The 16,793-nt window shown below is 57.4% G+C and overlaps 1 protein-coding gene across 1 annotated transcript; it reads left to right on the top strand.

Annotated features, from left to right (window-relative positions):
- The first annotated feature begins 7,413 nt into the window (after positions 1-7,413).
- Positions 7,414-14,652, top strand: BTNL2 (butyrophilin like 2). Its single transcript, XM_054807411.1, has 7 exons — positions 7,414-7,480; positions 9,318-9,665; positions 10,185-10,408; positions 12,507-12,591; positions 13,053-13,400; positions 13,914-14,146; positions 14,560-14,652. The coding sequence occupies exons 1-7, from the start codon at positions 7,414-7,416 to the stop codon at positions 14,650-14,652; spliced, it is 1,398 nt and encodes a 465-aa protein (XP_054663386.1).
- The last annotated feature ends 2,141 nt before the right edge of the window (positions 14,653-16,793 follow it).

Genomic DNA, 16,793 nt, shown 5'->3' with positions numbered 1-16,793 from the left:
CAACCGAGTTGGGAAACATCCAAGGAGAAGAAACTCTCCTCAAAGACTTGTGACCATAAAAGGGAAAAAGGAGTGGGGGGCTAACTCCCCAAACGACCACCTGAGAACCCCACGCATGCGTAATGTAGTTTTGCAACGCCAGCATTATGTAAATGTAGTAGATAGGCGGAGAGGTGGAGATTTCTCGGAAAATGTATGACTACTCATGTCGTAAGGTATATAAAGGATGAACTTTTATTTTAGTGTATGCACGATAGGTGGAGCTATCCCCCGTGCATCCGGCGTCGTAATAAAGCAATGCCTGCTTTCTAATACTAAAACGGAGTATTGGAGAGTTTATTATCCCATATTTGGTGACAGGGGCAGAGTGTGAGGAGTCCTGCCCTGAGGAGGAAGGAGCAGCAGAGACAAGGGGTGATGAAGTGACCACAGCCCCCATTCCCCATCCCCCTGTGGTGCTGGGGGGGAGTAGGTAGAATCAGGGAGTGAAGTTGAGCCCGGGAAGAAGGGAGGGGTGGGGGGAGGTGTTTTAAGATTTGGGTTTATTCCTCATTGCTCTACTCTCTTTTGCTTGGTAATAAATTAGATGAAATTTTTCCTCTAAGTTGAGTCTGTTTTGCCCATGATGGTAATTGGTGAGCGATCTCTCCCTGTCCTTATCTCGACCCACCAGCCTTTCGTTACACTTTTCTGCCCTGTCTAGTACAGGAGGGGGAGTGATGGAGCAGCTCTGGGGGGCTCCTGGCCTCCAGCCAGGGTCAACCCACCACAGCCCGACACCGCTTGTGCCCAGCGTCCCTTGTGGCGGCATCTCTGTCACCGGGCATCTCTTGTGCCTGGCCCTGCCTGCGCCTGGTGTCCCTCATGCCTGACATTGCTTTTGCCTGGCATCGCTTGTGCCCCGTGTCCCCTGTGCCCGACATCGCTAACACCTGGCAGCTCTTGTGCCTGGCAGTGCTCCTGCCCGGCATCTCACGTGCCCAGTGCACAACGTCACTCGTGCCCAGATATCACTCGTGCCCACTGCATGATGTCCCTTGTGCCCGGCATCGATTGTGCTCCGTGTCCTTCGTGCCCAACATCACTCGTGCCCAGATATCACTCGTGCCCACTGCATGATGTCCCTTGTGCCCGGCATCGATTGTGCTCCGTGTCCTTCGTGCCCAACATCACTTGTGCCCGGCATCTCTTGTGCCCAATGCATGATGTCCCTTGTGCCCGGCATTGATTGTGCTCCATGTCCTTCATCCCCAACATCACTTGTGCCCGGCATCTCTTGTGCCCAATGCACGCGTCACCGCTCATACCCGGCCCCACTCATGCCACAGGGTGTGTATGTGTGTGTCCTGAGTGGGACACCATGGGTTCCCCTGTACAAAACCACCCCGTTGCCACGCAACATCTTTATTGTCGGCACAGCAGTGTCACCCCTGGAGCTATGACACAGGTAGGAGGTGTTCCCCAAAATGGGGAGGCTGCGTATCGTGGTTTTACCCCAGCCGGCAGCTGAGCAACTCGCAGCCCCTCCCTCATCAGGATGGGGGAGAGAATTGGAAGAGTGAAAAGGAGAAAACTCGTGGGATGAGGTAAAGACAGTTTAATAGGGAAAGCAAAAGCCACGAGCACAAGCAAAGCAAAGCAAGGAATTCATTCCCCACTTCCCATCGCAGGCAGCTGTTCAGCCATCTCCAGGAAAGCAGGGCTCCATCGCATGTCACGGTGACTTGGGAAGACAAACGCCACCGCTCCAAACACTGCCGCCCCCCCTCTCTTCCTCTTCCCCTTCCCCCAGCCCCTTATAAACTGAGCATGACATCATATGGAATGGAATATCCCTTTGGTCCATGGGGTCAGCTGTCCTGGCTGTGTCCCCTCCCAACTCCTTGGGCACCCCCAGCCATCCCGCTGGCGGGGCCGTGCCAGAACCAGCAAAGGCCTTGGCTCTGGGGAAGCACTGCTCAACAACAACAGCTCCAGATAACAAAAACATCTCTCTGTTATCAACACTGCTTCCAGCTCAAATCCAAACCATAGCCCCATACTAGCTACTGTGAAGACAATTAACCCTCTCTCAGCTGAAACCAGGACAGGTGGGGTGAGAACTGGCTCAATGGCAGAGCCCAGGGGGTTGTGGTAAGCAGCACAGAGTCTAGTTGGAAGCCTGTAGCTAGTGGTGTGCCCCAAGGGTCAGCGCTTGGTCTGCTCTTATTCAACATATTCATCAATGGCCTAGATGAGGGGACAGAGTGGACCCTCAGCAACTTTGCTGATGATACACAACTGGGAGGAGTGGCCGACACAGCAGAAGGCTGCGCTGCTATTCAGTGAGGTCTGGCCAGGCTGGAGAGTTGGGCAGAGAGGAACCAAATGAAATTCTGCAAGGACAAGTGTAGGGGAGGAATAACCCCAGGCACCAGAACAGGTGAGGGGTTGACCTGCTGGGATGTAGCTCTGCGGAGAAGGACCTGGGGGTCCTGGTGGACAACAAGCTCTCCATGAGCCAGCAGTGTGCCCTCGTGGCCAAGAAGGCCAATGGTATCCTGGGGTACATTAAGAAGAGTGTGGCCAGCAGGTCGAGGGAGGTTCTCCTCCCCTTCTACTCTGCCCTGGTGAGGCCACATCTGGAGTTCTGTGTCCAGTTCTGGGCTCCCCAGTTCAAGACAGACGGGGAGCTACTGGAGAGGCTCTACTGGAGGGCTACGAGGGTGATGAAGGGACTGGAGCATCTCTGGTCTGAGGAAAGGCTGAGAGAGCTGGGGCTGTTTAGTCTGGAGAAGAAAAGACTGAGAGTCTGAGACTGTCAGTCTCACCTCCGTGCCTGGCCAGATGATGGAGCAGATCCTCCTGGAAACCATGCTCAGGCACATGGAAAATAAGGAGGTGACTGGTGACAGCCAATGTGGCTTCACTAAGGGCAAATCGTGCCTGACACATCTGGTGGCCTTCTCTGATGGGGTTACAGTGTTGGTGGATAAGGGAGAGTGACTGACGTCATCTACCTGGACTTGTGCAAGGCATTTGACAGTGACCCACATGACATCCTTGTCTCTAAATTGGAGAGACATGGATTCGATGGATGGACCACTCGGTGGATAAGGAATTGGCTGGATGGTCGCACTGAAAGAGGTGTGGTCAATGGCTCAATGGCCAAGTGGAGATGCTATGGTTCTATGTCCCCAGCCATCCCCACCACCTCCCTGCAGTGTCCCCAGCCACGTCCCCACCATGTAACCCCACTTCCACTCCATGTCCTCCCCACATCCACACTGTGTCCCCAGCCGTTCCCTGTGCCACAGGTGGCCATCGTCCCCCAGGAGCCGGTGCTTTTCTCCATGCCAACATCACCTATGGGCCGGAAAGCTGGAGCCCGGCGCAGGTGACAGTGGCAGCCACCCATGCAGGTGCCCACACCTTTATCACCCGCCTGCCCTGGGGCTATAAGACAGGTAGGAGGTGCCCCTCCCCCTCGCTGTCCCCGTGTCCCCATATCCCCACACTGACCCACGTTTCGCGCAGAGGTGGATGAGCTGGGGGAGCAGCACTCTGGGGAACAGTGGTAGGGGGTGGCCATCACTGGTGCCCTGGTGAGGGATCCTTGTGTCCTCCTCCTCAATGAGCCCACCAGCGCCCTGGACGCAGAGAGCCAGCTGCAGGTGGGATTTGACACCCGTGTCTCCTCAATCACCCTGTCCAGCAGCACCCCAGTGCCTGGGGGTCCCCCTGGGTCTCCTCTTTCCATCTTCTCCTGGGTCCCCACATCTCAGTGTCCTCTCTGTCCCTGGCCCCTGAGTCTCCTTGGTCCCCTTGGTCCCCAGTTCCAGTCTCCTCTGGGTCCCTGCTGCCTGGGTTGCCTTGGCCTCCAGTCCTGGTGTCCCCTGGTGTCCCCATGTCCCCTGGGTCCCTCTCTCAGCAGCCCCCCAGTCCCAGGTCTCCATTTCTCCTTCGTCTTAACTCCCAGTGTTCCCCAGGTCCCTCCGTCCAATGTCCCCTGGGTCCCTGCTCTCCGTGTTCTCTGGATCCTCACTCCCCATGTGCCCTTGGTCCCCATGTTCCCTGGGTCCTTGGTCCCCATGTCCCCTTGGTCTCAGTCCCCGTGTCCCCTGGGTCTCTGCTCCCTGTGTCCCCACACCCAGGGGTCCCCACTGATGATGTCACTCACCGCAGGTGGAGCAGGAGATCTTCAGAGCCAGCAGGACCAGGTGTGCGGTGCTGCTCGTGATGGGGCAGGTGGTCCTGGCCATGGGGGCACAGTGGGTGGCTGTGCTGGAGAGGGGACGACTGCATGAACTGGGATCCCCCAGGGAGCTCCTGCGCCCAGGTAGCCACTGCTGGCAACTGCTGCAGGGTGGGGGACGAGGGGGGAGAGCGGGGGACGGGGACACGGGGAAGGAGGGTGAAGGACAGCAGGACCTGAGGCTGGGGACACCAGATGCCACGATGGGGACACCAAGGGATGGGGATACTGGGGGCAGGGATGATGTCCCTGAGGACACGGATGGGGACACCAAGAGGTGGGATGGGGACACCACATACCAGGATGGGGACGTGAGGGACAGGGATGGAGACACCACAAGATGGGTTGGGGACACTAAGAGATGGAATGGAGACACTGGAAGCTGCAATGAGGACACCACAAACCAGGATGGGGACACCAAGAGCAGGGGATGGGGACACCAAAAGCCATGACAAGGAACTGTTAGAGCTCTGATGGGGGAGTGCAGGCGCCTGGCTGCATGATGGTGACCAAGGGGGCCAGCAGGTTCCACCGGGTGCCACTGGTACCCAGCAGGGCTGGCCACGGGACACAGAGTTCAAAATAAATCCTTCTGTTTGTACCCAGGATGTATTGGGGCACCCCAGAGCTTGGGTGGGGGGGAAGGGGCTGAAGGGATGGGGGGCTGAAATAGGGCTGCAGGGATGGGGGCAGCAATGGGTTGGCCAGGGGGGCTGCTCTGCCTACGCTGAGACAGAAATTTGGATGGAATAAAGCAGAATTGCTTCAGACAGCAGCCGGCTGGGTCATGGGGGCCTGGCCCGACTGCGGGGTCTCAGGTGCTGAAGCCATGCAATTGCCCTTCCGTCATTTCCCCCAGGTCAGGTCCACCCCTCCATCGTGAGCCCACCCATCCATAGTGTCTCTACCCCCAGTGTCCCACAGAACCGTGAACAGCTCACAGCGATGTTCTCACTCTAGGTCTACCCGAGCCACTTCAATTTTAGCCACCTGGTCTACATGGTCCTTGTGTTGATGTTCTCCAGGAACATGCCTCTTGGACATCTACGTGACAGGGCTCAGCCCAGGCACCAAGGTCCTGATGACATAACGCAGCAGCCCAGAGGGGTTTACCTCCGCAACCATCACTGTAGCCACCCCCACAGGGCACTGGCCACACTCAACGAGTCAGTACGGAGACAGAGTACTGGCCACATTTCTCAGGCAGCAATCTCTAGGTCCAGCTGGGTTCCTACAGAGAACATCTCCCCTGAGATGTCTGATGCATCCACCCAGATGAAAGTGGTAAGGAAGGAGACTTCAGGCCAGGCGGTAGGTTGCAGGGAGTGCCCAGACCCCTCTCCTGCTGAAAAGGTCCGTACCGGCACGAGGTGTGCACAGGTTGATGACCTGTTGCGTCAGGTGTCCGAGTTGCAGGAAACAGTGAAAAGGCTGCGCAGTGTTAGACGGGCTGAGATGGAGATAGATGGGTGGTTCCATAACCAAGTACCTGTAGTGGGCACCGCTGAGAATGAGGCACCTTGGACCCTGCTGACCCACAAAAGCAGGACTCTGCTTCAGTCTCCACCCTCCAGCTTCACAACCAAAACCAGATATGAAGCTTTAACAGCTATAGACACCCACGAGCAAGGCGTGCAAGGAGAAACTGTACCAGCAGCACACAGTGGGGACCGTAAAAAGAAATGACGAGTGCTCGTAGTGGGTGACTCTCTGCTAAGGGGCACCGAGGCGCCCATCTGCCGACCTGACAGGGAGTCACGAGAGGTACGCTGCCTTCCGGGAGCCAAGATCTGAGAGGTTGCTGAGAGGGTGCCACAACTTGTCAAGAGGACACACTACTGTCCACTGCTCTCTTTCATGGGGCTGATGTGCAGCAGCTCTGACTCAGCGTGGGCAGGGACAAGAGTTTTGGTGGCCAAACCCCCTCACATCCAAGAGTACCCCCCAGGGAGCGCGAGCAACCCGGAGCGCGGCAAACAGGATGTGGTGTGTCAGAAGGGCGTGGTGCGGCAGTTTGCGCAGGCAGGGCGAGCGGGTAGGGCGCAGTCCCCATCCCCTCTCAAGAGGCCAGCTCGCCTAACGGCCATCACCCTCCCAGAAGCACTAGACCTAGCCATGGTCTCCACCCGGCTGAAAGCTGTCGCCAGAAAGAACATGGCGACCCAAACCGAGCGCCCACGTAAACATGCGGCTGTCCAAGTCTCTGGCTGCAGGGAGTGCCTGAGCCTATCACTGCTACTGGAGGGTGGCGGAGCCAGGCGGATCTCCTCCCAGCCTACGTTGCCCTCCCAGGTGCCCCTACAGAACAGGTTTGTGGCCCTGGAACTTGAGGGACAGGAAAATGAGAACGTGGGTGACAGCCCATCCAGCGGATTGTCTAGAGGCAGTCGGTCGTCCCCACACCTCAAGACTGCCTCTGCCAAGAGCAAAAGAAGGGTCATTGTCATAGGCGACTCCCTTCTGAGGGGAACGGAGGGGCCGACATGCCGACCTGACCCTACCCATGGGGAAGTCTGCTGCCCCCCTGGGGCCCAGGTCGGGGACGTTACTAGGCAGCTCCCTGACCTGGTGTGGCCCTCTGACTATCACCCGCTTTTGGTATTTCAGGTCGGCAGTGATGAAGTTACAGAGAGAAGCCCGAGGGCCATCAAAAGGGGCTTTAGTGCATTGGGGCGATTGGTGCAAGGAGCGAGGGCACAGGTGGTATTTTCCTCTATCCCTTCAGTAGCAGGGATAAACACTGCAAGGAGCAGGAAAACCCACCTGATCTACACATGGCTCAGAGGCTGGTGCCGTCGGTGGAATTTGGGGTTTTTTGATCACGGGGCGGTCTATTCAGCACCAGGCCTACTGGCGACAGATGGGGTCCACCTGTCTCAGAGGGGGAAAAGAATTCTAGCCCCGGAGTTGGCAGGGCTCGTGGAGGGGGCTTTAAACTAGCTCTGAAGGGGGAAGGGGATAGAACCAGGCTTGCTAGAGATGAGCCTAGGGGCACCATGTCAGAGACGGGGGTTAGACCAATAGCCCAGCTGAAGTGTAACCACATCACCAGTGACGAGCTATGGGAAGGCAGGCCACAATCAGAGGGGCTGTGTGCTAGTAAGATTCTTCAGTCTGCTCCACGAGGTGCTGGGTACATGGAAGCACATCTGAAATGCTTCTGTACCAATGCACGCAGCATGAGGAACAAGCAAGAAGAGCTGGAAGCCTTGGCTCAGTCCCAGTGCTATGACGTCATTGGCATAAGTGAAGCCTGGTAGGAAGAGTCCTGCGACTGGTGTGCTGTGATGGATGGTTACAGGCTCTTCAGAAGAGACAGGCAGGGCAGGAGAGGTGGGGGGGTCGCCCTCTATGTAACAGAGGGGCTGGACTGTACGGAGCTGTCAGTCGGCGACAGCACAGTTGGGAGCCCCTCGGACCTCCCTGTGTCCCCTTCTCTGGGGGATGGGCTGCCCCTGCATGGGGATGGGAGGGTGGGGACAGCGGGGGACACGTCCTCCCCTGGGATCTGAGGTCCCCGAGGGGACAGGGCAAAGGGACAGGGCACAGCTGGCATGTCCCAACACTGCAAGCCCACACACCCCCATCTTGTCCCCTTCTCCCCCACTCCCCACGAGCTCCTGGCTGTTGTCGGGCTGCAGGGACACTGCTGGGCTCCTCCTGGATGGCCCAACATCACAACGAAGCTCTAAGCTTTGCACCATCACCCCCAACAAACAGCCTTCTTTTGCCTTTCTTCTTCTCCTTTTCTCTTTCCTACGACTGAGGGGCTCCTGCCTTGCACTCCAGAACACACCAATGTCCTGAAACACCAAAGAACCCCAAGAGATGGACCCAGTGCAACTGGCTCAGGTGGACAATTCCCCGGGGTCTGGTTGGGGCTTTGCTCCTTGCTTCAGTGACAGTGCTCATGCACAAGACAATCAGCCCTTTTTGGGAAAGGAAACAGGTATTTCTGGGTGCCAAACCTGGCCTAGTGCTGTTCCCCAGCACAGGCTGCCGGGAGAGGTGCAGCTCCGGGAAAAGCCACCTTCAGCAGCTCCCATCCAGGTGGGAGTGGGGACGCTGTTGGTTTCTCTTTTGGTTTTCTGCTTGGAAGATGATTTTATGACCCTGGACTTTGATATGTGGTTGTGAAACCTCAGCTCCTTTTCTGGTGGATAGAGCCTGAAGTCACCCCACAGGCAGGAATTCTGCACCTGAAACTGAGCAGCCTGGTGCCTCCCGCAGCTCCTGCCCGTCCGGTGAGCGACTTTTCTTTCTGCAGGGGATTTAGAATATTTCTTTTCCTTTAGAGTCTTGTCAGGGATTTGGAATAAATGCTGGTGAGGGGGAGTGGGGCAGAGCAGGGGGCTGCACAGGGGGAGCCGTGTCTGGTCCAGTCCTGCCCTGGAGCAACGGTTTGTTCTGCCGTCAGGGTGCTGGTGCAGGTGGTTTGGTGGGATTTCCGGAGCCGCTTTGGGGGCAGGTGCAGCCCTTCTTCCCCATCCCCTCTCCAGCAGCTGTAACCCCCCATAGCCTTCCCTCTGCAACGCTGCCCCTCCCTCTTCTCCAGCTCCGGACGCAGATGTGGCTCCTCCTGAGTTATTTGGTGACTCTCCACGTCCTGCGGCTGGGATCAGGTAGGGATCCTGTGGGGCTGGCGGGGGGTTTTGCCCACTCCAGGTGGCAGCTGTGGGGCAGGGGAGCTGCCATGGGGTGAGGGGAGTTGAGCTCAGAGCTGGGTCCCACATGGGTTTGGCTTTCCCTTGGGTTCTTTCTGCAATACGTCCCTTGCCCTGGGGGCACCTTCAGTCCCATCCTGCAGCGCTCCCCTCAAACGTTTCTGGCTTGCAGCAGGGCTGGCTGGGGTGGAGGTCGTTTTCTGGAGCACATTCCCGCTCCCAGGAAACCTCCTTCCCCTTCCAGTCCTCCCACTCCCTCTCCACTTTCTCCACTGTCTTTGGACCATGGGGAGGGCAAAGCAACGCCCGTGGGATGGAGCGTGCACCAAGGTCACACCAAGCTCGCCCCTTGCCATGCAATGCCCCTAAATTAACGTAGGCGCAATCTCCGTGTCTCTGTCTCCTTCTCCATCACCAAGCTAACTTCAGCGTGGTGGGACCAGACCGCCCTCTCCAGGTCACTGTGGGGCAGGACATCGTGCTGCCATGTCACTTGTCCCCCAGCATGGACGCTCGGAGCTTGGATATCAGGTGGATCCGGCACCGGTTCTCCAAAACGGTGCACCACTACCGAAATGGAGAGGACCTGTACAGGGATCAGATGGAGGAGTACGGTGGGAGGACAGAGTTGGTCAGAGATGGTCTCTCCCGTGGACGCCTGGACTTGCAAATCTCTGCGTTGAGACCCTCTGACGATGGTCAGTACGTCTGCACTGTGACAGATGGTGCCTCTTATGGAGAAGCTACGGTGGATGTGGAGGTGGCAGGTTTGTGGTGGGTGTGGTGTTTGCAGGGGCTGGTGCGCGTGTCCCTGGGTTTGTGTGTCCCTCCCAGAGCTCTGTCCCATCCTCAGGTGTGTGGATGAGGTGCCGAAGGACAGGAGCCATTGAAAGAGGTGGGGTGCGAGGGGGCTGTTGCCTGCAGTGCCTGCCCAGGAGGGAGCACGCAGGTGGTGCTGGAGGTGGTTTTGGGGCAGAGCCACATGGATGCGGTGGCTTTGCTGGGTGTTCGTTGGGGCTTCTTGAACAAAGATGGGTCAGTGCTGACTCTGCCTTGAGGCACTGAAGCTCGGCAGCTGGGTCTTGCTCTGCTGGGCTGTTTTGTGGGAGATCTGGGGTCGTTTGGCATCAATGCTCTGCAGTTCCTGCACAAATTGGGGTGGTTTTGGTGGCTGGTCCCCCAGCCCTGGTGGGACCTGTGATGTGTCTGCTATCGGATTCGGTCATCACCTTTGAGTTGAGTCCATCCCACACTGACCCCAACCACGGGCTCTTCCCCAGCTACAGGCTCTGTCCCTCAGCTCTCCCTCGAGGCTTACGAGGACGGAGGCATCCGGGTGGTGTGTCGATCGGCCGGCTGGTACCCACAACCGGAGGTGCTGTGGAAAGATCCCAATGGGCAGCATCTCCCCTCGGTCTCCCAGAGACATTTCTCGGATGAGAGGGGCCTGTTTGACGTCGCGGGCATCATCATTATGACCGGGAAGGGAAATGAGAAATGGTCCTGCGTGGTCAGGAACAGCCGCCTCAACCAGCAGCAGGAGACGTCCCTGCACATCTCAGGTGCTTTGAGCAGCTTTGATCTGGGGTTCCCAGTGCAAGGTGTGGGGTGTGGCGGCACGGGAGGGGTGTGCACCTTCACAGCAGTTCTCGTGCACAAGAGAACCGGAGCCTCGTGCGCTTCAGGTGAGCATTGGTATGTGCAGGGGAGAGAGAGGACTATGTCCCCTTGAGGCCAGGGCTCCCAGGACAAGGGGGTTGTGAGCTCGAGCTTTGGGGCATTTGTCTTTTTGTTCTTCTTCTGCTCAAACACGGGACTGTAAAACCATCCCTTTTCCTGCTGATGTTTTTTGTTTCTCAGCTCCCTTTTTCCACAATGCCCGTCCCTGGATGGTTGGTGTGGCTGTGCTCCTCGTGCTTTCAGTTGCGTTCCTTGGCCTCGGTGCTTATCTCTCAAGACGGACCTGTGGATGAGTCAACGCAGGAGCAGGGCACCCCAAAGCGCCTGTGGCCATGAAGAAGTTCAGAGCAGAGCCCCTGCCCTTCTGCAGACACTGCCCACTCTCCTCTCCTCCATCCCGCAGCAGCACATGTCCCTCTCTGCCCTGCCCAAGCCCACCCTGCCCAGGCACAGCACCATGGCCTTCAAGAAAGCTTTGTGGGTGACCATGGAGTGTGGCCGTGCTGGTTCCTGAGGGCTTTTTGTCCTGATTCCTGCCTGCCCCGCAAAGGGATTTGCAGACTGATTTTTCATTCCCTGGCGGGGGTTGCACGCCTTCCTTTTGCCCACTCTGATCCATGCTGCTCCCAGACCCCCCTGCAGCTGGGTACGGGTTCCCCGACATCCCAGGGGTAGATGGGGCTTACCCTCCTTCCCCTCCCAAGGTCTCGCTATGGCCCCTGAGTCCCTCCGTACCCATACCCTGCTCTGGATACAGCCCCTCACACCCCCCTGCACCCCTGCTCTTGGGGATGGGCTGCCCCTGCATGGGGATGGGAGGGTGGGGACAGCGGGGGACACGTCCTCCCCTGGGATCTGAGGTCCCTGAGGGGACAGGGCAAAGGGACAGGGTACAGCTGGCATGTCCCAACACTTCAAGCCCACACACCCCCATCTTGTCCCCTTCTCACCCACTCCCCACGAGCTCCTGGCTGTTGTCGGGCTGCAGGGACGCTGCTGGGCTCCTCCTGGATGGCCCAACATCACAACGAAGCTCTAAGCTTTGCACCATCACCCCCAACAAACAGCCTTCTTTTGCCTTTCTTCTTCTCCTTTTCTCTTTCCTACGACTGAGGGGCTCCTGCCTTGCACTCCAGAACACACCAATGTCCTGAAACACCAAAGAACCCCAAGAGATGGACCCAGTGCAACTGGCTCAGGTGGACAATTCACTGGGGTCTGGTTGGGGGTTTCCTCATTGCTTCAGCAACAGTGCTCATGCACAAGACAATCAGCCCTTTTTGGGAAAGGAAACAGGTATTTCTGGGTGCCAAACCTGGCCGAGTGCTGTTCCCCAGCACAGGCTGCCGGGAGAGGTGCAGCTCCGGGAAAAGCCACCTTCAGCAGCTCCCATCCAGGTGGGAGTGGGGACGCTGTTGGTTTCCCTTTCGGTTTTGTGTTTGGAAGATGATTTTATGACCCTGGACTTTGATATGTGGTTGTGAAACCTCAGCTCCTTGTCTGGTGGATACATCCTGAAGTCACCCCACATATAGAAATTGTGGACCTGAAACTAGACAAAGGTTGGATTTATGGGGCAGCCTGGTGCCTCCAGCACCTCATGCCCGTCCGGTGAGCGACTTTCCTTTCTGCAGCAGATTTAGAATATTTCTTTTCCTTTAGAGTCTTGTCAGGGATTTGCAATAAATGCTGGTGAGGGGGAGTGGGGCAGAGCAGGGGGCTGCACCGGGGGAGCCGTGTCTGGTCCAGTCCTGCCCTGGAGCAACGGTTTGTTCTGCCGTCAGGGTGCTGGTGCAGGTGGTTTGGTGGGATTTCCGGAGCCGCTTTGGGGGCAGGTGCAGCCCTTCTTCCCCATCCCCACTCCAGTGGCTGTAACCCCCCATCGCCCTCCCTCTGCCACCCTTCCCCTCCCTCTTCTCCACCTCCAGCTCCGGACGCAGATGTGGATCCCCGTGAGTCCCGGGGGCCTCCTGAGTTATTTGGTGACTCTCCACGTCCTGCGGCTGGGATCAGGTAGGGATCCTGCAGGGCTGGCGGGGGGTTTTGCCCACTCCAGGTGGCAGCTGTGGGGCAGGGGAGCTGCCATGGGGTGGTGGGAGTTGAGCCCAGAGCTGGGCCCCGCATGGGTTTGGCTTTCCCTTGGGCTCTTTCTGCAATACGTCCCTTGCCCTGGGGGCACCTACGGTCCCGTCCTGCAGCGCTCCCCTCAAACGTTTCTGGCTTGCAGCAGGGCTGGCTGGGGTGGAGGTCGTTTTCTGGAGCACATTCCCACTCCCAGGAAACCTCCTTCCCCTTCCAGTCCTCCCACTCCCTCTCCACTTTCTCCACTGTCTTTGGACCATAGGGAGGGCAAAGCAACGACCGTGGGATGGAGCGTGCACCAAGGTCACACCAAGCTCACCCCTTGCCATGCAATGCCCCTAAATTAACGTAGGCGCAATCTCTGTGTCTCTGTCTCCTTCTCCATCACCAAGCTAACTTCAGCGTGGTGGGACCAGACCACCCTCTCCAGGTCACCGTGGGGCAGGACGTCGTGCTGCCATGTCACTTGTCCCCCAGCATGGACACTCAGAGCTTGGACATCAGATGGATCCGCCACCAGGCCTCTGAAACGGTGCACCACTACCGAAATGGAGAGGATCTGTACAGTGAACAGCTGAGGGAATATGTTGGGAGGACAGAGTTGGTCAGAGATGGTCTCTCCAGTGGACGCCTGGACTTGCAAATCTCTGGGTTGAGACCCTCTGACGATGGTCAGTACGTCTGCACTGTGACAGATGGTGCCTCTTATGGAGAAGCTACGGTGGATGTGGAGGTGGCAGGTTTGTGTCCGGTGCGGTGTTTGCAGGGGCTGGTGCGGGTGTCCCTGGGTTTGTGTGTCCCTCCCAGAGCTCTGTCCCATCCTCAGGTGTGTGGATGAGGTGTCAAAGGACAGGAGCCGTTGAAAGAGGTGGGGTGCGAGGGGGCTGTTGCCTGCAGTGCCTGCCCAGGAGGGAGCACGCAGGTGGTGCTGGAGGCGGTTTTGGGGCAGAGCCACATGGATGCGGTGGTTTTGCTGGGTGTTCGTTGGGGCTTCTTGAACAAAGACGGGCCAGTGCTGATGCTGCCTTGAGGTGCTGAAGCTCGGCAGCTGGGTCTTGCTCTGCCGGGCTGTTTTGTGGGAGATCTGGGGCTGTTTGGCATCAATGTTCTGTGGTTCCTGCACAGGTTGGGGTGGTTTTGGTGGCCGGTTCTGCAGCCCTGGTGGGACCCATGATGTGTCTGCTATTGGATTCGGTCATCACCTTTGAGTTGAGTCCATCCCACACTGACCCCAACCACGGGCTCTTCCCCAGCTACAGGCTCTTGCCCTCAGCTCTCCCTCGAGGCTTACGAGGACGGAGGCATCCGGGTGCTGTGTCGATCGGCCGGCTGGTACCCACAACCGGAGGTGCTGTGGAAAGATCCCAGCGGGCAGCATCTCCCCTCAGTCTCCCAGAGACATTCCTCAGATGCGAGGGGCCTGTTTGACATTGAAGGCGTCATCGTTGTGACTGATGGGAAGAGACTTGGGAAGTGGTCCTGCGTGGTCAGGAACAGCCGCCTCAACCAGCAGCAGGAGACGTCCCTGCACATCTCAGGTGCTTTGAGCAGCTTTGATCTGGGGTTCCCAGTGCAAGGTGTGGGGTGTGGGGGGCACAGGAGGGGTGTGCACCTTCACAACAGTTTTAGGGCACAAGAGAACCGGAGCCTCGTGCACTTCAGGTGAGCATTGGTATGTGCAGGGGAGAGAGAGGACTATGTCCCCTTGAGGCCAGGGCTCCCAGGACAAGGGGCTTGTGAGCTCGAGCTTTGGGGCGTTGGTCTTTTTGTTCTTCTTCTGCTCAAACACGGGACTGTAAAACCATCCCTTTTCCTGCTGATGGTTTTGTTTCTCAGCTCCCTTTTTCCACAATGCCCGTCCCTGGATGGTTGGTGTGGCTGTGCTCCTCGTGCTTTCAGTTGCGTTCCTTGGCCTCGGTGCTTATCTCTCAAGACGGACCTGTGGATGAGTCAACGCAGGAGCAGGGCACCCCAAAGCGCCTGTGGCCATGAAGAAGTCCAGAGCAGAGTCCCTGCCCTGCTGCAGACACTGCCCGCTCTCCTCTCCTCCATCCCGCAGCAGCACATGTCCCTCTCTGCCCTGCCCAAGCCCACCCTGCCCAGGCACAGCACCATGGCCTTCAATAAAGCTTTGTGGGTGACCATGGAGTGTGGCCGTGCTGGTTCCTGGGGGCTTTTTGTCCTGATTCCTGCCTGCCCGCGAAGGGCATTTGCAGCCAGCGCACTTGGAGCAGTGGTTGGAGCAGGAGCCTGGGGGCAGCTCCCTGCAGGATGAGCACGGGGAGTGGGGGTCAGAGGCGGGGGGCACTCACAACTCAGGCACCCCCTTCTCTTCCTTCTGGGGAGACCCAAACTTTGCCAGCACCCCCTGTCCCCAGGATGCCCCTGCTCTCTCAGCATCCTTCTACACCACACAGTCCTGTTGGGAGCAAGAGTGATTGGTCTTTCCCTAATCCCCTTCCTCGCTGGGCACTCGGGACAGGCGGCTGCGGCTCGTTGCTTTTTTTCGGGACTGGGCTCATTGCACGAAAGCATCTTGGTAACCGAGGGGCTTTAGGTGCAGCAGCAGAGGAACCTTTTGAGTGGAGAAAGAATTTCCCAGCCTGGGGCTCTTTTAGGGTGATATTTAGCAATATTGATTGCTGTGGCTGCTGCTGCTCTGGGGTTTGGTGCTGCAGCTGAGCTGGGGCCTGTGGGATGGCATGGCATGGGATGGCATGGGATGGGATGGCATGGGATGGGATGGGAGGGTGCTGGGAGCAGGGGCTGGGGGTGGCCAAGCCCGGCAGGGCATGGGAAGAGATGGGGGATGCACAAAGATGGGCTGGGGCTGTGGGAACCAAGAACAAAGCAGAGCCCTGGCAGCCTGGCTGCTCGGAGCTGGTACCAATGCTCGGAGCTGCTGCCGGTGATGCCAAATCTGTGTAAGTAATGGGTGGAGGATGCCTCTAGCTCAGAATGAGATTCCCCCCGCTGCACTGCCCTGGGGGTTTGTGGGCCATCCTTCTGCTCCCCCTGCCCTCTTTTGAAGCTGGACTCTGGTAGACAGCCAGAGAGATGTAAGGCGTTGTTAGGACTGTTTATGTGTCTAGCCAAGCGCGCAGCCCCAGGTTTGGCCCTGGTGGGACCCCATGTCTCCATGTCCTGCACTGGTGGGACCCCCACAGCACCCCATGTCCCCATCCAGGTGGCAGTGCCATCCCACTTTGTCCCAGTCACTTACTGGTTCTTCGCATCCCAGTGTCCCAACACTTTTTTTTAGTTCTTTTTTTACAGTTTTGTTGAGAAATTCTTTTACCAAATAACGATTAGCTTTGAATGTAACAAGGCCTATGAGTAATTAACGTGTACGGAGAAGATCTCCTGACCTTGAGAACAGAAACCTCCTGGCAGGATTGCCCAGACAGGGTTGATCAGGAAGAACAGCTTGGCCGGACAACAGAGTTGGGAAACATCCAAGGAGAAGAAACTCTCCTCAAAGACTTGTGACCATAAAAGGGAAAAAGGAGTGGGGGGCTAACTCCCCAAACGACCACCTGAGAACCCCACGCATGCGTAATGTAGTTTTGCAACGCCAGCGTTATGTAAATGTAGTAGATGGGCAGAGAGGTGGAGATTTCTCGGAAAATGTATGACTAGTCATGTCTTAAGGTATATAAAGGATGAACTTTTATTTTAGTGTATGCACGATAGGTGGAGCTATCCCCCGTGCATCCGGCGTCGTAATAAAGCAATGCCTGCTTTCTAATACTAAAATGGAGTATTGGAGAGTTTATTATCCCATATTTGGTGACAGGGGCAGAGTGTGAGGAGTCCTGCCCTGAGGAGGAAGGAGCAGCAGAGACAAGGGGTGATGAAGTGACCACAGCCCCCATTCCCCGTCCCCCTGTGGTGCTGGGGGGGAGTAGGTAGAATTGGGGAGTGAAGTTGAGCCCGGGAAGAAGGGAGGGGTGGGGGGAGGTGTTTTAAGATTTGGGTTTATTCCTCATTGCTCTACTCTCTTTTGCTTGGTAATAAATTAGATGAAATTTTTCCTCTAAGTTGAGTCTGTTTTGCCCATGATGGTAATTGGTGAGCGATCTCTCCCTGTCCTTATCTCGACCCACCAGCCTTTCGTTACACTTTTCTGCCCT

Source organism: Grus americana, chromosome 32 (genome assembly GCF_028858705.1).
Source record: "Grus americana isolate bGruAme1 chromosome 32, bGruAme1.mat, whole genome shotgun sequence".
In the NCBI taxonomy this organism is placed as follows: Eukaryota; Metazoa; Chordata; class Aves; order Gruiformes; family Gruidae; genus Grus; species Grus americana.
Note: the sequence above shows the minus strand (reverse complement) of the source record. Positions and strands in the feature narration are given on the sequence as shown.

Coding starts and splice junctions, on each gene's coding strand:
- BTNL2 (XM_054807411.1), top strand. CDS start 7,414: ATGAGGAACAAGCAAGAAGAGCTGGAAGCCTTGGCTCAGTCCCAGTGC. Junction 12,592..13,052: donor CGTCCTGCGGCTGGGATCAG/GTAGGGATCCTG, acceptor TCCATCACCAAG/CTAACTTCAGCGTGGTGGGA. Junction 13,401..13,913: donor GGTGGATGTGGAGGTGGCAG/GTTTGTGTCCGG, acceptor GCTCTTCCCCAG/CTACAGGCTCTTGCCCTCAG.